We start from the raw sequence: 22,237 nt of genomic DNA, 5'->3' as shown, positions 1-22,237 counted from the left end.
AGGTACAAGCAACCTCCTCAGAGCAAAATCCTTTACTCTTTTTCAGCTCCTCTTACCAGGGATTTGTCCCTAATTCCTTCAATTGTCCTTTTAAGTCAGTTCCCCTCCTCCAACTACTTAACCATTCCTCTATGAACTGGTGGCCCATAAACCTTGTACAGATCACTAACATTTGTGTCAATAAATGCATGGGCTGCTTCACTCTGCAGCATTAATGCTTCGGGAATGTCTTAGAGCAAAAAGAAAATGTTGCGGCTGACTGCCAGCCCAAGAATGAACATGCTTTTTCCTTCTGTAGACCTACAGCATTACTTCCTGCAGTGAAAAAAATAACATGCCACTCTTCCTGAGAAGTTCCTTACTTTGCGTGAGGCCAAGAACTCCATTCCTCTTGCCACCTGGAAGCTATAACAGATGAGGTCCTCCATGGTCAAAGGGTTCTTGCAAAGGTCTTCAGGACCAGCTGCAAAGAATCAGATGACAGTCAAACATGCCCTTTGTCACTGATTTCACCAATAACTGCTTGTTAGGTAAAAGTCCATCCGAACCTTATGCCATACCGGACTGGAAGAGCAAATCAAGCACTTTATTTTAGCTATATAATTATCACTAGCAACCCATTTTCCATCAAACTAGTCTTGTGCAAAATAAACTTTGAGACAACGGGTTATACCCTAGGTCTCCTTGCTTATTTCCAGAGGAAAGATTTGCAAAACAATCCCAAAAGAAAAACAACTGAAATTCAGCTCACAAATTCCTATGACAGTAAAGTTTTCTCTGGTTTCAGCAGATGAATTTAGAAACCAAGGAGAGGGAGGCCCCACCTAGTCTTGATCAGAAAAGAATATGGCATAGGGAGAAAGACTTTGATTTGGCAAGAAGCCCTGCTAATTTAATGTAGAAGAACCCTAACCTCATCATCTGGTGACCTGGAGGAATAATGTACCCAAATATCCAAAGATACCTAGGCATTTAGTTCCTGCTGAGATAAACAACTCTGAGACTTTGTTCAGCTTTTGATTTGAAGCAGACATCTACCAAGAACTACAACACTGGTGGCTAAAACCTTCACCATAAGGGTTCCTTCAGGTCTACATACTTCTTGTAATGCTCCAGCTCAGAGGGTCAATGTTTACATCAGGGAGTACTGGAAAGGGACCAAGATGGTGTGGAAATGCGTGAAGTGCATGCCTGACATTACCTATTAGATTGGATTGAAACTGCAAGATCATTCTCCCTGTTCACATAACTGATGTATTCTTTGCACTAAATGATTTTTAGTAGCAGTAGAGGTACAGGAAGTAGAGCTTTCCTCATAACTAGTCTGATCTCACCCCTAGGTGAAATTAGCAGCCTCTGAAATGGCAGTGCTGAGCATTTCATGCTGCATCTGCCAAAGGAGAACATGGCAAATGCATCAGTGAAACCGCTGCAGAGGATATGTGCATCCTGGAGAGGCTTTGAATGAGTGGATAATTCAGGCTTCCTGTTCCTGACAGACCACCTGGGCAGAGGGAAGGCAAAGCAAGCTCTCTGCTAATAAGCAGTTGCTGTGGTGTGTTCTTAAGTTTGTTAGTTTGCTCCCCTATTTTCTGTATTAAATGGTTTCTTCCTTTCCTGTTAGTTCCCGCCGCTGCTACCCTGTCAGTTAAGTTGCTATGGAAACCTCACTGTTCTTAGTTGCCGAAATGAAACTGCTCCTCCCATATTCTCCCTTATAAGTGAAAGTTGTCTCCTCCTTGGGCCCAGTCAATCACCCCCTTTTCTCCTCCCAGGTTTCGAGAACTTTCTGGGAGTTATGGTTGGCTGTAGCCCCGGAGCCCCTCCTATGATTTATAACAGTTGGTTACTTTGGTATATCAATTATGTTTCGCACCTCCAAATATGTATTACTATTGGTTAGCCGGGTTTCCCTGCCTTCTTCCCCCCTTTTCCCTTAAAACCCTCTCCCGCCCCCTGTTCGGGGCCATTTGCTGGGTGGTTCCCCTCCTTGTTGGTTCTTCTGTAATAAACCGACAGTTTACCCCCAGCAAGTGGTCGCCTCCTAATTCGTCTCACACCGCGCTGCTCCGAGCTATCACCCAGCTCAGCCCGAGGCCAAGACGCCGAGGGGGGCTGGCTTCAGCTGCGCAGGGGCACCGGCCTTCGCCCCTCACCAGATAGCCGGATTCCAGGGCCGTGTACGCCCACGCGCAAGCAGTGAATCAAATAGCGTTTCACAGTATTTAACTTTTGGGTAGACATTAAGGAAGTTCAGTTGGCATGCTGGTGCATCCCTCTCTGCACTGCCTTCGGAGTTTGTACTCTGCAATTTACCCTCAAAATATTGGGGTATTTAATAGACATTTCTCCAAAAACTTCACACTAAAAACAGACCCTTTTCCTACAGGACATTATCTGGGGCTGGGCTGAGGGGTTTGGGATGCTGATCTAGATAATCCACCTCAGGAACTTTGGACATCCAGAGAATACCCCACACACAGTTTTGAGGGAGCTTTGGAAATCACACAGTCCCCAGTGTCCCTCATCAGCCCCACCAATGGCACATGCTCCAGCACCAGAAGAAGATGTGTCCTACCATCCTCCTCTTCCACGTCACTCAGGGACCGCTCCTCCACAAAGCCGGAGCTTGCTGAGCTCTGGCTGCTTGTGATGCTGTCCAAGCGCTGCTTCAGGTCAAAAGAGACATCACCAACGTAGTTCTCCTTCCCCTGCCTAAATCTGGCACACTTGGTCTAGAAATATGAGAGGAGGGTGAGAAAAATCAGAAGCTGAAAGCATGCCAGAAGGTTCTGCTGGAGGGGCAGTGATGCTCCCAATGGTCTGTGCCAAGGTCACTGGGGAAGGCAGGGAGAGCAACCAGTGAAGGCTCTGCTCCAAGGCAGCTCTGGTTGGGGCACCAGGCTGGTGCACTGATGGAGCCAGCAAAACCCAACCCATGGCCATGCAGGTTCACCAACTGGAGCACTCTCTACCCCTCCACAGCACAACTTTCTCCTGTTTTCACAACCTCCCAGCCAAACCCCAGCAGGATCTCCACATGCAAATGACTAAATGCTCACTGAGGAGCTGGCGTCCTAAGCCCCTGGTGCCCCTCACTTGTGAAAAACACGTGGATGGATGCTGCCAAACCCTCTGATACACTCCAGCCTCTCTGTACTGCTATGGCTTTACCTCCTGCTGCTGCAAAGGGCCTTCTGCTAAACCTCTACCTTGGCCAAAACCCATCAAAAAAGCCATCAAAATCTGACTTATTGCCTTCTTCCCCTAAGCCACTGCATGCCTCTAGGGAGGACTCCAGCCCCACAGGTATCCTCCAAAACATTTCCATTTCCTCCTGCCTTGGTTTGGTGATGTTTTCCCTGGCAGCGCTGTTTTTTAACACTGCCAAATCCCATTCCCACTGCTTGTGTAAGCAAGGGTCAGCACTCTCATCAAACCCTGTCTCTCACTTCAAGGCCTCTCAAGATACTTGTTTATCTTTTTACCTCACAAGAAGATGCAGCAAGTTGCCTTCGCCAATACAAAATAGTAAACAATGTCTCCAAGGATAAAGAAAAATAACCTCCTGGAGAGCCAACAAGCAGTGGGAAGAAGCTCTGATCTAAACACAGCAGCTGCAGGAAGGCTCAAATCTACCAACATGGCAGAGTACAGCCCAGGGGCCTCCCTCTTGGCTGTGGGTGGAAAAGGGTAGGATCCCCAGGGTGACCCTGAGGGCTGGGTACACACAGCCAAGTTCTTCATACAGCAATCTGACCCTCAGAGAGCATGGATCCTCCAGATGGATGCCCTCCATAAATAAGAGTTCTCTCAGAGGTGCCCAGAAATGAGTTTGAAAATGCCAGTCCCCATCTTCCCACTTCTTTCAAATCAAGGTGCTGTAATGGGGCTCCTTTTTGCAAAGGACTCAGGAGGTGAAAAGCTGAATGTAAACTCATGAGCTACATCAATTATCCTATACTATTAACAGCAGAAGAAACATGTAGTCTCGTTCAGCAATGAGGCAAGGGGACAGTAGAACAGATTATCATGTCACAGCAGATACCTATGGACATCTGATGGATATATACACTAAGCAAGAAGTGCAGTTATTTAAAGTGGTCTGGAGCTTAACTAAGAAAGGAAAAAATTCAGGCTGATAATCAGAAAAAACTTCCTGAAAGATACAGCCAAGTGTAGAACAGTCTGCCAAAGGAAATAGTGGAAGCCCAGTTCCTTTGCACATTTTAAGCTAACAATAACAAAACAACTACATCGCAGGGGCCAGGGGAAAGACTAAATGACCTCTGATGTCTTTGCCATCTCCCATTCCCATGGGAAGTGCTAAGACACTCAGTGTCCCCAAGGACTGCCGCTGCAGTCTGCACTAGAAAAAGAAACATTGTGTGTGGAAAAAACCCACGAAACCAAACCAAACATTTCACTGTCAGCCTTGACTCCTCACCTTGTACGGGATAAATTCACTCCTCTTGCTCCGTAGGTAAGCAGACAGATTTCCAAACTTGCAGTATTCCACAATCACCATGAGTGGTCCTGTACAACGCATAAAGCAATTAATTAGACCATTTATATCCCACCTTATGTCAGAGCATAAATTCTGCCTAGAAATGCATACAGTTCAAAGAGCATTCCAATAGCCAAAGGTTTTTTAAAATATCAGTAATAATAAAAAAAATCTAATGTGCACATCAAAATTATTCATTTTTCTGCCATTCTACACATAATTTTGAAAATCATGGGCTTAATTTCATATGTCAAAAAGTATAGTGGTGTGCTTATATTTGAAGTGCCAATAACAGCCAAACTAATTAACATTGTACGGATGCAGCATAAATATTTGAAAGAGCTTCAGTGCAATTAACCTCTGCAATAGAATACACATGTGATTATCCATGCATTTTTCTACATGTGATTAAAGTACAAAACATTTAAAACAGGAAACTTGGTTTCAGACATAGATGCCTTAATGTACAATCTAAATATGGTATTTCATGTTCAAATTTATTTCATAAAGGCATTTGCTATGGTGATACATTTTCATCCTAGGTTCTACGTACTGGCCATCTCTATTTTATTATGGAATAAACAAGGAAATAAATATTTATGGATTATGTTTCCTTCAACTACTGACTTCTGTCATGGAACTTTACAAATTAAATTTTCATCCCTTGGTAAGCCAACAAGTCAGATTCCCTGAAAAATTATTACTGAGTTACTTTACGTTGAATTTCTTCCAAATTAGTTTTTAGTACTGGATTTGCTAAACAAAACATCTGTCTCTGATTATAAAGTGAAATAGATTCATCCACCCAGAGCTGGACTCCAAATTTTAATCTCCCCTCCTACATACACACACACAGAGGCACCAACAGCCCATCCAAAGACAGAGAGGGGAAGTCCCAATTTGCAGTCCCCTGTAGCTGGTGACAAGAGAAAGAGTAACTTGTTAAATCTGATATTGGACTTAGTTTGGAAGTCTGTTACACATGAGCTGCCCACCATGAACATGGATCTCAAGTACAGAAAAGCAAAGTGATAGAATAAATAAGGGATGGAGCTCCGTGGCCCTTATTCCACCTTTATTCCACCTCTGGACCTGCTCTATCAGACTTGCGTGTGTTTGTGTGTGTGTGTTTGTGTGTTAGAAAGAACTACTCTTTCCAGTCCTTCATTTTGAATTTCAATTGTCTGTGCAGCAGAAATGGTAGAAACAGGGTTTTCATTAGCACCTTCTCACCCACTAAGAAGTCACTCACCTCCTGGCTTTGTGCAGGCTCCAAGTAAATTGACAACATTGAGATGATGGCCAATATGAATGAGTATCTTCAGCTCTGACATGAGTGCTCTGTGCTCACTATGGGTTGCCCCTTCTGCAGAGGTAAAGCAACACAGGTCAGGAGCATCCCAGACAGAAAGGTTGTGCCCTCCTCCCCATTCTTGATGGGCTGGTTAAATAGACAGCCCATCAAGTGAGGAGCCTTGCTGGCTGGTAGGCTGTGTCAGCTATGCCAGGACAGCACGGGGTGGAATACAGCCCCCAGCTGCTGGCAGCCCCGTTCTGCTGCCCCATTACGTCTTCTTTCAGAACAATGTGTCTGGGAACCACACAGTTCATTTTTCATTTCATTTTGTGGCAAGTGTGAGGCAGTATAATATGATTTAAAGTGAGGAGAAAGCTATTCCAAACTACAACTCAGTTTGGAGAGTGCCTAAGCCATTGTCTTGAGACTTGCAGAAAGCTTCCAACAAGGATGCATAACGGACATGTGCAAATTGATTGCAGGAGCAACTTTACATTCTGAACTTCAGTAGAATTATAAAGCAGCGGCTAGGAAAGCACAGCTGCATTGCTCCAGTTATCAGTGAGGGAAAGGCATGTAGTTTTCCTGATAACAGCCATTAAGCTTAACTTTTACAACAATGGGTACAATGGTTATAGTGTTGAAAAATATCCCTATATTGTATATTCAAGTTGAAGTTCTAGTCATTATTTTTACCTTTAAGCATTTTCACTGCCACTGTTTTGCAGGTAGCAGTTTTGTCAATCCCAAATGCATCTGCTTCTATGACCTGGCCAAAAGCTCCACGTCCAAGAGGTTTACCTTGAAGTGAGAACACAAACATATCTGCTTGACACAGCAGGAGAAAGTTGTAGAATAAAAAACTACTCCAAAGTGAGTTCATGAAGCAGAAATTAAGAAGAGGACTTAAAATGTAAGATAGGATGCACCATGTCCAATGGGAACACAGAGCCCACCCAGGGATCATGCAGCAGCGCAGTCCTGTGGGGAGCCAGGACCCAAAACGCCCCCCAGCATGGTGCTGGCTGCAGGATCACTAAATGGCTCATGCCATGAAAACTCACCTAGCTTGAGCCGGTCTCTGGGAAACTCCCACTTGCTGGCATCATATGGAAGCCGCTCACAGTGCTCGTCTATAGGGACTTCATCAGGATCCATGATGATTGACAAGTAGCCAGTCTTCATGTCCCCTCCATTGGCCTGGAAAATGGTATTAGTTGCAGTTGCACAGTTTTTTGCTGGCAATGTGCAGGCAAAATGCCATTTTCTCACTTTAGGGTATTTCATTAGTTCCCAGAAATGCCAGGCTACCATTTCACTACACCATGTCATCATGAGTGTCATCATTGTTAATTACTTGCACTTTTTTTTCTGTCTCCCTCTTTTTCTTTTTTTTTTTTTTTAATAAACAGAACCAGATGAAACATTTTTCTCTTGCAAGGGCCTGTTCAATTAAAAACAAATTTCTGCGCCCCCGGTTCCAGGCAAGAATGTTATGGCATGGAGAGAAAAAATGTGTCTGTTGATTTAAGAACAATGGAAAGAAGCAACACAAAAGGCCTCAAGTCAGCTCTCATTTGTCATGCAAGACCAGTGCTGATAGGATGGTATGAGAATTTTTTCATTACCCGCTTAACGGTCCGGAGGATGATTACAAGAAGCAACCAGAAGAACATGGCAATCACTGCAGTGCCAACGAGGATAATGAGCTCCAGATTTGTTTTCTCTTCAGCGCCTGGGAAGAAATAAATGAATATTTGAGTGATAGTTGGAAGCATATTTGTTTTGTTCATTCATTAAAGTAAAGAATGGAGGTCCTTGTTCTGAAGGTTCGTTTTAAAAGTGCAACATGGGGCAAGGAAACGAAAGCAAAACAAAACAAAAAGCTTGGGGGTTTATGTCAGAATATTACAGTTCCATGCTGTTTTACACACCATCACATTTCTCAGCATCAACTTTGCTCCAAAGACACTGTCTGGACCTTTGGCAAATATAAAAAGGTAAAATCCACATTTTGGAAAAAAATGTTTTTAGAATTAAAAAAATGTTTTTAGAAAAAAATGGTTTTAGAATACCAAAAAGTAATTACTCTTTCTTTAGAAACCAAAAAAACACCCTCATCATATAGAAAATAAAGAGCTGCGAGAATGACCTAGAGAACAATCTTTCTCTTGTCTCTTGACATCATACAGCTGGGGCATGAAAAATGTGGTTCTACAAGAACACACGATAATAAGGTCTTATTTACAATGTTCCTTTTCCCGTAAAATAGTGGCCAGCAGATACCATTTGAACACCTTTTAGTGCACTGACACAGGTCTCCTCTTCAGCCCCTCCTTGCCACATCATGCTCCTGTATTTCATCTCTTGCACCACTGAGATTTTCCTACACTCCATTGCATGACCCCCATGAGCAGCACTATAAATTTTTTGGAGTTAAACAGTATGTCCTAAACAAATTTCAATCTTCTACAGATGTTCCCCAGCCATATTTACCATATCAGCTGAAATCTACATCAACATCATCTGCAGATAATTTCCACCCCATTTAAACATTTTGCCCAACATCTAAATATCCTAAAGGGACCTATAAGAACAACATGATATTGCTTTAATTAACTTAATGATATGGATCAACCATCCTGACTTTTAAAGACAGAGGGGTGCAAAGGGCTCAGTGACTGAAGTATGCAAATGTACTAATGAATGAAAGGATGAACTAATATCAAGAGCAAGGAGCTTTTAGTTTGAGGCTTCTTGTTGCAACTCTGAGTGGAAAGTCCATCATGGAAAGTCCATCGTGGAAAGTCCATCAGCTATCCACACTGCAGACTAACTTCTTGCTACCGTTTATTATTTGTCATTGCAACTTGTATTTTGGTGCGCCACAATAGGACTAGAGCAAGTGAGAGATGGGTCTCACAAATGCTGCTTTCAGATGGACCAAGGCTGGAGTCCCCTAAAATCACTACCTGTTTCACTAAAATGGGACAGCAATTACAACAGACTGCAAAAAGTCTTCACTATGTTTTCCTCAGATCCTGTGAAAGTAATTACATAATTTCAAAAGGTACAACATACTATGCTAAAAAACATGGTATGACAATTATGTCACCTAGATGACAGAGATGCCCTAGGATATCTGCATGTTTATGTAGCTCTGTTTTATGGGTCGCACTTAATATAGATTGGCAGAGTTTTCACTGCAACCACAAGTAAGATAGATCCAGTTTTTGTTGAAAAGCTCTAAGCAGCATAGTGGAGAAAAAGGCATCAACCTCAACAGCTATGATAGCACCCAATTTGAGCTTGACAGGAATGGTCAGTACTTTTCAGAAGTTTCATAGTATATTTCAGATCTCCCATCAGGATAGCCTGTAGATTTTTCCTTCGAGTTATTCTAAAGATTTTGTGCACGATCTGGAAAGAAGCTAACACCAACCTTCCACTGAAAAATAAGCCACAGCTTTGCTGCATCCAAGGACATTGCAGGCAAGGCAGGTGTACAGCCCTCCATCTTCTTTCCTCACTCGACGGATGGTTAGTGTTTTGTTTCCATCTTTCAAAACAATACCTGGGAAAAAAAATTATTCTTAGTTTTGCTATTTTTATGCCACTTTTGTTAAGAATTCAAAATAAAACTTTTCATGGTGAAAATCAGCAGTCAGTCCCACAAAAGAAAGCTTTTTGATGATAATAGCAGATGAGCAATCCTCACCTGAATCTTCCACAAGTGTCTCGTTATTTTTAAACCACATGATGCTTGGAGGAGGAATGCCATTCACTGCACATGACACTTCTATTGTTTCACCAACATTTGTTGTTTGATTTTCCAGATTTCCAACAAGTGTGGGTGCCATGGGCTCTGTTGGTTTGAAAATTCAGTAAAATTACTGTTTATTAAGAAAAAGACCAATTTTTTTCAGTAGTAGCAGTTCATGTCCCAGTAACAAAGTCTCAAATCCTTTGATTAGACCAAGAGCCACAGTGTTCATGTTAAGGTCATAGTTTAACTTCCACATGGCATGAAAAAATTATAATAGCCAAGAAAATTTCAACAGTATTGATATAACCTTCTTTAGCTGAATTAATTTTTTAACTGCTCAGGCTGCTGAGGGAAGAGAGAGTAGTTGAGAAATTGCTTCCCTTGCATTTCTGTGTTCAGAGTCCTTATGAGAGGTTTGACACTCCTGGTCCATTAAATGTCCATTCAGGACAGACCATGAACAGTGTTTTCCTGAATCTGCCTAATCAACCTAGATGTCTAGGTCCCAAAGCAAAGTCATCACAATTTGTGTGGAAAGCTGACTGATTATCAGCTTGCATTGCTGTTGCCTGAATACCAGTATCCCTCATGGCAGTTTTTAATTACAGGCACTACTGCAAACTCAAGAGCCAGTCACACAAAGAAATGGCATTAATGCTAGGAGTACACACGTGTATACAGCTACAGAGAAAAACGTGTTCTGAAAAGTGGAGAAGTTACTGAGCTAAACACATGACTTCAGCAGAAGCCAAACACATCTCCTTGCACAGTACAGTGGCTCAGTCAGTGTTTCCTCACTGGTATTAATGAAACAGTGCCTGCTGCCTGGACAAACCCCAGAAGAATGTGTTACAACAACTGTAAATCTATTTAACAAACTGAGAACACCATTAATCAAACACATCCAAAGCCTGAACATAGCAAAAACTGCCACTACTGCAATTGTTTTCATACAGAACCACTCATTTTGCTTCAGAGTTAGAGATCTGTACCTTGAACAGTGAGGTGCTTCACCAGGCAGTGCTGTGTTTTAGCCTTCTTGTCCTGAGCAATGCAAACATAGTCCCCTGCATCTTCGAGGGAGATGTTGCGAAGGATGAGCTCTAAGGTGACGTTTTCACCATTGGTACTTGAGACTGTCTCATTCAGCTTCTGGAGAGCATTGAGGTTCTTGCAAACAGGCATGGGCAGCCCTCCGAAGGAAGTCTGCGAAACGTGAGTGCTGAGCTTGTACCATGACAGCTTCTCAAAGGTGAACTTGTCTGCTGTGCATTGCAGGGACATGTTATCCTTCTCTGTCAGCTGATTCTGAGGCTGGACATTAATTTCAAGACCCCCTGAAAGTTAAAAAAGTAAAATAAATTTCTATTTGATTGTGCATTTTGTGGCTAACATTAACTTGAGAAAGTAATTTTGAAAACACAGATTTTGTCATCCTATCTGGTTGGAAATAAGGAAAAGAAACACTGAAATAGATCAATAAAATCAATCAGTCAGTCAACTAATCAAATATCTAAGGAGTACAATCTCATTTAAGTGACACATTTCAAATGGATTCAATGAAGGATTCAGTCACTCTTCTTGTAGAAACTTGCAGCAACCTAAGATGATTTTCAGCACTATCTTATCATTCATTTTTAGATTTGGAGTAAAACAAAATTTTGGCACATGAATATGGGGACTGATTGTTAAGGAGATAGAAGGTCTTTGCCACTGGTTTGGAAAATTTTAGCCTTAGCTCTTACAGTAAATCTTTACTCATTTTGTGGCACTACCATAATTTCTCCATTGCTCTTTTAAGTGACTACTAAAGCTCAACAGCAGTCACTCTTGGGACCACATCTTGCATCACTTTCAGTGACCTGCCACTCCACTGATGCTGGTAGAACTAATCACCTGACTGAAAATAGTGGCAACTGTAAAGGCTGCCTAAAGAAAGCCATAAGTAAACCTAAACTCTGAAAGAATTAAAGGATTTCACAAAGCTCAGGAATCAGGTAACATCACTGAAGTGCCTTTCATCAGCAAACAGACAAAATAACATTAACGTGGCTGTCCTTGGCAGGGGGCACTTACTGGTCACATGGAAGGAGATCACTCTCTCACTTGATCCAGCCTTGTTCATGGCCGTACATCTGTACAAAGCAGATACATTTGCTGCTTGAATCACGAGGGTGCTCACAGTCTACAAGAGAACAATCAAGCAATTTCATACCACATCAGTGCTAAAGTAACGCCCAACCACCTCAACAGCTCAGCAAAGGGCTCTGCAGGTATCTGCACAACCAAAAATCCCTCCAAAGCACAAACCCATGGCATGGCAGAAGCACCGTCCCCTTCTGAAGTTTACATTTTTGTCCCTAAGTGTGTAAAAATCAGGTAAAAGAAAATAGGAAGAAGCAGAAAGTGGACTTTGGTATATGAAATAAAAAATGCTGCACCCACCATTTTTTCTGCTTTTCAGTCTCTCCAACTTCTATTACAGTTAATTTGCAAGATTAACTCATCTAACTTTACACCACTAAAAGGTAGTTATTGAAATCTAAGTCAGTTATATTCCTCAGTGGAGATTCACTTTGATCAGTGTTCAAAGGACCTGAAAGTGTGTATCTCTGCCTCTTGGCTTCAGCAGTAGCTTGCCCATCTAGCTGAGAGTAGATCCCCAAGTTTTCCCTGAGGTGAAGAGAGTCTCATCTCTAGTGATGTATTTCCAGGCATGTGGACTGCTGAACAGGGTTAATCATCCCCAGCCAAGAGAAAAGAAAATGTGCTCACCTTTGTTTTCCCAGCAATAGTAACGACCCGGTGCTTAATTTCAACCTGATTCCCACCCTTTCTCTCGGAGATCACTTTCCATTTCTTGCATGCATACGGATTGGCCCCGGAGCGAACTTTCCTGAAATGTAAGTAGAGACACATGCATTAGATAAGAGGAATATTTGCCCTTCCAGAGGGGTATTTTGGGTTCTACTTATAATATGAACTTATAAGTCAGATGCATCACTGGCCACAGCTTGCATCTATGAGGGAAGCATATGCTTCTGGAAATATTTCTACTAAATTTCACCCTATAACCTCCTGAGACCTTCATGCTCTTTAAAGTAAAGTATCCCCAAGCCTAAAGGTGAATTTCCTAATTAATCTGCCTGTGTCAGCTCAGTTGGGTGGCTGGACCAAAGCAGCTATTCTGGGAACAAACCTCCATTCATAAGTGGATGATTCAAGTTGATTTAGTTCAAAGGAAGACAGAGAGACATAAAAATCACTGAACTCCCTACAAGAATTTCTTAAGGACAGTAGCCATTGTGTAGGAAGCAACCAGGCACCAAAGGAAGAAACTAGTGGAATCATTTTAAAAACAACAACAGGAAAGAAGAATGCCTTTTTTTTTTTTACCCTGGACTTTTTTTTTGTTAAAGGAAATCTGGGCTTATGGCAGGTCCAGATAAGGGAAGCTGCGTGAATCTCAGTCAGGCACTCTCTCTATCATTCCCCAACATCAATCAGTGCACTTCCTCTGAGATACACTTTCACACAGATAAAGAGCCCCATCACACTCAGCACTTGAGCACAAGGGAAAAAAACACCACAAGGATGCATCATTAGCATAAACAGCAAATTTCCTCTGTTTGGGATGGAGTTTCGGGCCTGCAGCCCACAGGGGGATCTGAGGGAAGGGCATGCAAACAGCTGCATTTGAGACCCCATGCAAGTTGAGATGCCCTTCCAGAGAGCACAAGAGCAACATGCCAGCACTGTTGGATCCTCTCTGCGGGTGGCCCTCGCCTCTGCCAACAACAATGACCTTGGCAGAGCCTGCCTGCAGCAATCTGCAAATTAAGTACAACAACCTCTTTCTTCATTGGCCATTGAGTTTGCACTCTGTAATGAGCCTGGACGAGGGAGGCACTGGACAAGCCCCAACCCAACCCAAATATCCCTCAAGACCTACATAAGCGGCAGAAGCAGCAGGGGCTTGGCACTCACTGGGGGCTGAAGGTGCACTCCTCCTCCAGCTGCCATTGCCAGAGCACGGTGCTGGGCGGCGGCACGGCGTACACGGTGCAGGTCAGCGCCTGTGTCGAGCCGTACTTGTACGAGTCCACGGAGGCCATCAGAGCATTCTCACCGATCTGGGGGGGCACTGCAGGAGAGAGCAGCAGGTCACACCTCCTGCTGAAGGCTCCAGGGTGCATGCTTTAGACCCACGGTGACCATTTCACACCATGCTCCAATACCAGTGCAACAGAGCATCTCCAAGGACATATGGGGAAGCAGTGAGCCTGCCCAATGCTCTGAGGATCAGGATACTTAGGATCTCCTACAAAATCCCCTTTCAATACTCCATGGTTTAAAATGCAGTTCCTGGACTCTCACCACCATCCCCAGCCATTAAATGCACACTATTCCCCAGGCCTGATCCCACTGCACGTAGCCTTGCTGCCCTTTCCAAGACCTGCTGTCTTCAAAGCATAGGCTGTTTTCTGGGGAGCAGAAAGGAGGAGGCAGGGGAGGAGGAGGAAGGTTGTAGAGGGCAGGGCAGAAGAGGAGGGATAGCCTGCGTGGGGCAGGAAGGATGGGTGAGGCGGGACAGGGCCAGGATGGAGCGGGGTGGAGGAGGACTCCAGCAGCAGAGCCAGCAAGAAGGGCAGGAAAGGAGCAGGACACAGAGGCAAAGAATAATACACAGAAAAAAAAAACCAAAACAAAACAAAAAACCCCACCCCACACAAAATATCATCACAACACCAACACCCAGAGTCTGCAGCCTAGAGCCAGGAGGGACCGGTCACCTCTGCCCTCCCAGGGCTGAGGCTCAAGGACTGCTCTTCTTCAGTACTTAAATCTTCATAGGTAGGGGATGAATTAAGACTAAGGACTGTAATATACCAAATCCACGCATGAAAGAAAGGCACCTCTGTTGCCCCACTTACCATTTACCAGCAGGGTAAATGTGTGTCTTTTCTGCATCTTGTTAATGGGGTTTGTAAGGACAACTGTGTAATTCCCTGCATCCTTTTCAGTTGCCTCAGTGATCACTAATGCGTAGCCAAGTTTTACTGTGTGATTTGCATTGATGGCTTTTCCATTTTTATACCTGAAGAAAATACAGAGCACTTTGAATATTTAATGATTTGCTTTAACTAAGAATTGCTCGTTTTTTCAAACACACTATATCCCAATTCTTACCATTTAGCCTCTGGTGGAGGATATCCTTTAAACTTGACAGGAATTTTGACTGTGTCGCCTAGCCTTGTCTCAACAACATTCTCCATTTTCTCCAGGTGAATAAAAGGACTTTCTGAGGGGGAAAAAAGGAAGCAAACTAAACGGTCTTTTCTCATGGACCAAAGCAAAAGCGCTTTCCATGTGGGTCAGCATCTAACAAGATGACAAATAGGAGTTAGTGACAGGACTATGGGTCACTGGTAAAGAACAGATGGCTCCAAACTGGGCTCTGGAGAGATGCCACCATGAAAGCCTTTCCTTCACACAGAGGAACAGACCAGTTCCCTCACTGAGGAGCTCTGGAAAGCAGAGACAAGACTCAGCTCTCAGGATAGTGTGCCAACTGTCAGACCTGTATATACATATATATATATATATATACACATATCATGAAACTCTCTCAATATACTTATTCCAGGAAATTAGACTATTCAAAACTGCAGTGTGATAAAGTTAAATACTCAAGTATGTATTTCAACCACTGCAGTCACACAGTACCTTCAAATTATTTACATTACTTGATATAAGTTGTAAACTTGCATTCGGACAGAAGACAGTGATTAGCCTTTTGACTAAATTAGTCTTTTGACTAAGATTTAGGATGGTTTAGACTTAGTATCTGGTATACTCAGTTTAGCACATGATCTCATTTTGGCTGCTAAAGAGCAGAACAGAAAGAGACCAGGAGAAAATTCAGTATATCTTGAATCACTATGCCCCCAATAAGTTTGAAAGTCTTTTGTTTTGTTTTAGAAGTGCCATGAATATTCTGGCCCCTGAAATCAGACCTCAGGAAAATTAGTCTCCTTCAAAATATAAATCTCTTTGTCTAACTTGGTGATTAAAAATGAGCCATTCTCATGCTGGTAATTTTTTCTATAAGTAAGTTAGCGGAGCTGGGGCTGTGCGCAAGAGGGGGTTGAGAAAAGGCTGTAGGATGTGGCCTAGTACTTATCTATTCACTTAGCCAAAGCTGTTTCCCTTGCATCATTTCCGTACCACCAAAACTCCATTTGATTCATCTATTCATAATGCAAAAGCTGAAAGTTTTATTTTCTTAGCTTCATTCATGCTGACCCAGACTCTCGTGTCACAGAGCCACCAAGATCCAGCCTAAGTTCACCAAGACTGAGAACAGGCAGCCCTTGTACAAAGCCACCTACACAAATTGAGTTTTACAGGACCTTAAGGAGGTCAACACAAAAGAGGGTCAAAGGCTTACATCAGTTTATTTTACTGCCCACTTTCCAGTGGGATTCTACAGCTTTCAGTAAAATACAGCATCCTTTAAAATCTTAGTATTAACTAAGCCTGTGGTATAAAAATAACCCCATACTAGTTGCAAGAGAAATACTGTAGCTGCAGTTTGGTTCATTTCTGTCATTTGATTCACCATTGAGAGGTCTTCTGCATCCCAGTAATTAATCCCAAATCTGAAACAACCAACAGAACTGCAGTGGAAAATGTCATACCATGGATAAGGAAGTAACTGCTGTTTTTCATGTTCATGCGACCACTGGAGGCTGCACAAGTGTACCGACCATTGTCGCTTAAGGACACGCTGTCAATGGTAAGGGTGCTCACAAACTTCTTTATTTCTCCTGCAGTGGTTTTTACATCCCTAATAGTGGCACGTTTTTCCTGCAATAGACAAAAGACAGAGATGTTTGGAAATGCCATTGTTATTCCTTCTGTCACCCTTTGCACATTTGTGTATACCATAAATTTTGTTGTGTATCATCACCTTCTTTCTCAATGTTTTAAAGGGGGAAGTGACATTATACCTAATAAGTCAAATTGCTTTGTGAGGAAGGCACCTGTAGGTTAGCACAACTTTACCTTGATGGAAGGGTAGTCCCATTTAAAATCTATTCCCACATTCAGCTCTGTCCTTACAGTGCAATTGAGAACAAGTTTTTCTCCCACTGCCAGCTCTACTTCGTTGTGTGGGTTCATTGTCAGGTCATAAATTCGGTACCCTAGAGAAAGACAAAGGCACACACGAAACAGGGGGGTAAGCAAATTTCCCAGGTGAATTCACCACAACTCCCACCAAAACCCCAGCTACAAAAAAGGCCCTTGATGCCCCAGTGCAGCACAACAATGGGTGTACAAAGGAGCCTGGAGAGAAGTGACGTGCCTGCCCTGAGCTGAGACCCGTGTCAGACAGTGACACAGCAGGATGTGTGCCCCTGATCAGAGCCCCTCCAGTGGTGGGAGCAAGCAAGGGACAGTGACTCACACAGCTCCTCTGCCTTAGACACCTCCTTCTTATCCTTGTGAGACCTAAACCAAGGGAGATTGTACACCCATTCCCAGCAGTAAGCAGGAACTTTAGAGAGAATAATGGTAGCACAGTAGCAAAATTATCCAAAGTTTACTTTGTGCAGTAAAATGTTTCAAAGCAGAATATTCTGAATGCAGAAATTCTACAGATATTCTGAAATTCCTCCAAATCAGAGTGAGGATTTGTGAATTGGGTGGAGAAGTAAAAGCCTTCTGCACAGAGTAAAGAGGGAAGGCTATGACTTCCTGACAAACCAGGAGAGATTGCCTTGGTGCCATTTGGATATTTGAAATGGCCACTATGTCCTCAGCTGAAAGAGAAAGAGCTGCTGAGTTTCTGCTGCTAAGTTTAGGCTTAGGCCTCCACAGAATTATCACATTATTTCTGGGGTATGAGGAACAACTGACAAAATGTAGCAGGAAAGCATAAAACCCTGTGAGAGCGAGACACAGGTCTTTAGGGAGACAAGAAAACCCAGCTCACAGCAAGATCTTCAGATCCACCCTTCCCTTGGTACCCACTCAGAGCAATTTCTTTTCATCTGCTGCTGATGGTTGCTTGCCTCTCATTTCCTTCCACTGTGACTGAGATTGTGGATAAGTGATTTTAGGGAAAAGGTTTGCGTTGTCAGAAAAAAAAGGAATTAAAATCCCTGGCATCAATGTAAAACACTAAAAATAGAAGCACTTATCCCAATGATCAACCAGAAAGAACACAATACATTGCATTTAAAAGAAAAGTGATATAAATCTCAACATCCATTTTGCATTAACTGCATTGTCAGTATTGAATAACCTAGTGTCGAACCAAATGTAATTGGTTCAGTATGCTGTAGAAAGCAAAAGAACGTTGGTTACAGAGAAATAAAAACCTTTGGCTTACCTACAACTGCAACTATGTATATCATAGACTGGTAGCTTTCATCATCTATTTTAGCTTCGCAGAAGACCATGCCTGCATAGTTGATCAAATGACTGGGTATAGTGAAGCCTTTTTTATTATTCCACGAAATGGATTTACCATCAGGAACAAATATCTTTTCTGGATATTTCTGTTTGGAATATTGATAAAACACATAGTCAGAATTCAAAAATCGAACAACCCCGAATTGTTACCAGCATTTGCCACAACTGCAGGGCCCCCATTTCAACATTCTAGCTCAGGGAATTAGTACATGCATTGAGAGTACAGGTACAGTACTCATCTTGTAATCACAGGCTATAAAATTCACAATGATGGAAAGGCGTTTTTAAGAAATGTATTTTTACTTCAAACAACATATTTATGCCAGAGTGACTTCAACTAACTCTTGAAAAAATAGCAGGCTTTTTCCTTACCGCATGTAGAGATACATTGAGATTTGACACAGTTCCAAGGCACGGCACTACCACAGTTTTGTTCTTAGTGATGTATACAATGCCAAGCTGATCACTAACTGAGGTCACAAATGGTGATCTGTAATCTAGAATAATATTCAATTGGTAAGTGGGTATTATTCATCACATGATTATGGAAACTGTAAACCTTTCCGGTTTTCTTATTTCCCTATTTTTTCACAAGTCAGTTGTATTATTTTCCATGTCATAAAGCACTGAAATAATGAGATTAAATAGGGGAGTACATGTTTTTATAGATACCCCACTCCCTAGATTTAGAATATCATTATTCTCAAAACAGAATCAGCAGCAGAGTGCACTTTGGAGAATGGCTTCCTGCTACAGCAGTCCTTTTGTCAACAAAAAAACTGATTTACCCTAGAGTGACTTTCCTTGCATAAGCATTCCAGGAAATATCAGTTAAAAATTGTGACATGTTACACTGACTCCCCTGATGGCAGCATCCTTTTCAAAGTCAGAGCAGAACACCAAAAAAAATAGCTCCATGATATTATAAAACAAGCTAAGTCATCTACTTAATTACATCTCAAAATGGTGACTATAAGTTAACAATAAAGAGGAAACAGGATGCATATGGAAACGAGGGTGAAGCCATCAGTGCAAAAAGGCAGATGCCTCAATGAATGCACTTATTGAAGCTGAGTGTATAACTGGAGGCTTTGCAGTGTCTGTGACACTCGGCTGAAAACTGAGCTCTTACAGCCACATAGATTTTACCACCAGAGTCAGCAAATGTGTGAAAGCTTATATTTTGGGGTTTGGGTAGTTTTGGGGGTTTTTTTAATGGTATCAGTACAAATCATACATGAGATCAGATCTGTAATTTTTAACAAATATAAAACCTCTGTAATCCTCTCTCATATGAAACTCCTGCTGAGGTCAGTAATAACTCTGCATTCATGAGGACAGGCTCAGAGCTCAGCAGAGATATGTATGCTAAATTCTGGGTGGAATTTAGCTATGCTAAATTCTGAGTGGAGAACAGCAGACCATGTACTGCATATGGCAGGTCAGTTCAGAATCATAGGTATAAAGGATTTTATGCTAATGGCAACTAGCATACCTAAATCTAATTACTCAACATGAAAACAAGAAAAATGTTTCATAGGATCAAATATTCTAGGATTAATAAATTTTACATCAAAACTGTTTTGAGACACTATATTCCTTTCTTCTCTTGACACTAGGGAAAAGACACCTGAGAGCAGTGTAAGCACTTACCTTGGACATAAACATAAATGGTTGTAGCTGCCTGGCTGTCCCTGTAAAGGCACTTGTAGTCCCCTGTGTCATTGCCAATGACTTTGCTCAGAGTAAGTGTCTTGCAGTAGGGGCCATCGCTGCACTCTGTCACGGAGACACGCCGCTCAGCATTGCTCTGCTTGCTCGGCCACGACCACTCCAGCGGTCTCTGACCTCTGGGAAAGCAGGTGTTAGAGCAGCAGACATTTGTGATATGAGCCCCAGCCCCACCAGTCTCTGTGGCTGTGGAGAGGGATGGGCTTCACCCCATCACACAGAGAGAGCATCAAACCGTGTAAGACAAATTCACACCCACAACCTACTGCCAAGAGCTACACTGAAGCTACTTGAGGTTTACATTCTGCTGAACCTAAGGGACAATTCTCCCAAAAGAGAGCTTTGAGAGAATGGCTCACTAGCAGGATCCACAAGGACACAGCCAATGCTTCCTCCCCCAACCACCCTACCCTCCCCAGCTCTCTCTGGCCACAGCCCTCCCACATAATTTCTAAAACTTGTTAGGGAAAAGTGAGGCACAAGGCCCAAAGGGAGTGGAGAGAAAACAGGAGGCATGACAGGAGAGAGAGATCACATCATGTGGGATTCTTTACAAAAGCTTACTACATAAATTACCAATCATCAAAATCATGCTGAACAGACTCGTCCTTACCTGCAAGTAATATTTAGTGTGTTGTTTGCCATTATTGTGAGGACATCTTTTTGGATGCTAAGGCTTGGCTGATCCAGAGACATACATAAACCTGCAAAAACATGTAAGAAACCTCTCTAATAAACCAAATAAACAAGTAAATGCTACTCAATCAAAAAAGTATTATATACAGGAATATTCATCAGGATTTAAGTGGACACTTTCACATCACCTATTTAGCAGTGAAGGGTAAATCATGATTTTCACACATCCCAAAAAGTTCAAAAATTCTGTCATAACAGGAAGCAAAGGCAGATGGTCAGGAGCTAGCTGCAGAGCACTACAATTCAGCAGCCAGGGTGGAGTTCCTGTTTTCTTGCATTGCCAACTTCAAGGTCTAACAAGAGGATGTGGGACATTGAAACGAAGTGAACCTTCATCTGATGATCTCACTCCCTTGGGAATTACCAGCTTTTCTTATAATAAATAGAATATACTTCTTTGAGACTACTGATCAATGAATTAAGCAAAGAAACTATTTTCACAGTTTGTCACAAATCTGAAATCCCATTAATTTATTTTATGCTATGATTTTCTAAGTTTCTCTTTCCTCCTAAGAAGTTAGGCAAAACTGTGTTACTCCCGGACTGTAAGCACAGCGGCTAGCATCGCACCCACCGGGAGCCACTGGTGCTGGCGAGGGCTGTGATTGCCCTCTGGGTGCCAGTGCTTGCTCTGAGGCACCAACCCAGCTTGTACATTTGGAGTACCACAGGGAGTACCACGGGGGAAGATTTTCACTCCTCCCTGGCTGCTGCCATCACCTTCGGGAGTCCCGGCTCCCTGGGCCAAGCCGCAGCCCCGGCCGTGACAGCCGGGCCAGAGACAGCGTGCCCGGAGCGGGACATTCCCCGTGTCGCCAGCGCTTCCCCGGGCTCTAATCACTCGCATTCCGAGCAGGTTCTTCCCATGACAGGTTTCCCGCGTTTGGCTCCAGGGACATTTTGCTCTCGGAAACGACAGCTGATGCTGGAGCCAAGCGGGCAGGACACCGTGCCGCGGCAGGCAGCGCTCTCCGACGGCCAGCACCGGCCGGCCGGACAGGAGAGGCCGAGGGGACAGGACAGGCTCCGCAAGCCCGCAGCCACCGGCGCTCCGTCCCACCGGGGAATCGCCCTGTCCCAGCCGCCCGAGCAGCCCCGACAAGCCCATAGGAAATCCACAGGAAAGCCGGCACCCGGGCATCCCCGCGTCCCTCTCCTCGGGGGCTGTCCGGCAGACCGGAGCGGGTACCGCGGGTACCCCGGGGCTTACCTGGAGCCAGGCACAGCAGCACCGCCAGCAGCCGCGCCGCGCCGGGCTCCATCCCGCTGCGGGGCTGCGGGCGCCGAGAGAACCCTCTGCCCGACGGCAGCCGCGCCGAGTCCAGCCGAGCCGAGCCGTGCCGTGCCGAGCCGAGCCGAGCCGAGCCGAGCCGAGCCGAGCCGAGCCGAGCTCCGCACGCCCCGCACCGCCCGGCGGGGATGCGGGACCCCGGTGAACGGTGCCGCCCCTCTTGTGGCCGGGGCGGGCCCGGGGCCGAGCCCCCGCCCTCCCCTGCACGATCCCGCCCCCGTTCCCGGCCCCGGGGCCCCCCTGCGCATCCCGCCGGGATGCTCCCCTTCGGACGGGCGGCCGGAGCTCTCCCTGTCCCCTGATCGGCGGCAGGAGGGCCTCAGCAGTGAGATTCAGCGTCGTCTGGCGCTTCATCGTGCTTTTTTGGGGTTTCTTAAAATGCCCCCAACAGAAGCGATCCCAAAGGCCAGCCACATGAGGTACTGTCAGAGAGACACAGCCACGATCCTGCTGGCAGCGACTGCACCC

General features: G+C 44.0%; 1 protein-coding gene across 1 annotated transcript in view; it reads right to left on the bottom strand.

Annotated features, from left to right (window-relative positions):
* KDR (kinase insert domain receptor) overlaps positions 1-21,916 on the bottom strand; it is a 31,109-nt gene extending 9,193 nt beyond the window's left edge. The window contains exons 1-22 of the mRNA XM_074541495.1: positions 21,689-21,916; positions 20,396-20,486; positions 19,705-19,901; positions 18,424-18,548; positions 17,969-18,137; positions 16,639-16,778; positions 16,272-16,440; positions 14,761-14,872; positions 14,505-14,668; positions 13,558-13,714; positions 12,346-12,466; positions 11,647-11,755; positions 10,563-10,907; positions 9,523-9,669; positions 9,247-9,378; positions 7,433-7,539; positions 6,869-7,004; positions 6,501-6,605; positions 5,760-5,873; positions 4,448-4,536; positions 2,579-2,735; positions 363-463 (exon numbers count right to left, since the gene is read on the bottom strand). Coding sequence (XP_074397596.1) covers positions 363-463; positions 2,579-2,735; positions 4,448-4,536; positions 5,760-5,873; positions 6,501-6,605; positions 6,869-7,004; positions 7,433-7,539; positions 9,247-9,378; positions 9,523-9,669; positions 10,563-10,907; positions 11,647-11,755; positions 12,346-12,466; positions 13,558-13,714; positions 14,505-14,668; positions 14,761-14,872; positions 16,272-16,440; positions 16,639-16,778; positions 17,969-18,137; positions 18,424-18,548; positions 19,705-19,901; positions 20,396-20,486; positions 21,689-21,740 — 3,039 coding nt within the window. The 5' untranslated portion in view covers positions 21,741-21,916. The remainder of the gene's footprint in view (positions 1-362; positions 464-2,578; positions 2,736-4,447; positions 4,537-5,759; positions 5,874-6,500; positions 6,606-6,868; positions 7,005-7,432; positions 7,540-9,246; positions 9,379-9,522; positions 9,670-10,562; positions 10,908-11,646; positions 11,756-12,345; positions 12,467-13,557; positions 13,715-14,504; positions 14,669-14,760; positions 14,873-16,271; positions 16,441-16,638; positions 16,779-17,968; positions 18,138-18,423; positions 18,549-19,704; positions 19,902-20,395; positions 20,487-21,688) is intronic.
* Positions 21,917-22,237: the final 321 nt, after the last annotated feature.

This window comes from Zonotrichia albicollis, chromosome 5 (genome assembly GCF_047830755.1).
Source record: "Zonotrichia albicollis isolate bZonAlb1 chromosome 5, bZonAlb1.hap1, whole genome shotgun sequence".
In the NCBI taxonomy this organism is placed as follows: domain Eukaryota; kingdom Metazoa; phylum Chordata; class Aves; order Passeriformes; family Passerellidae; genus Zonotrichia; species Zonotrichia albicollis.
The sequence above is the reverse complement of the archived record's forward strand: the minus strand, read 5'-3'. Positions and strand labels throughout refer to the sequence as shown.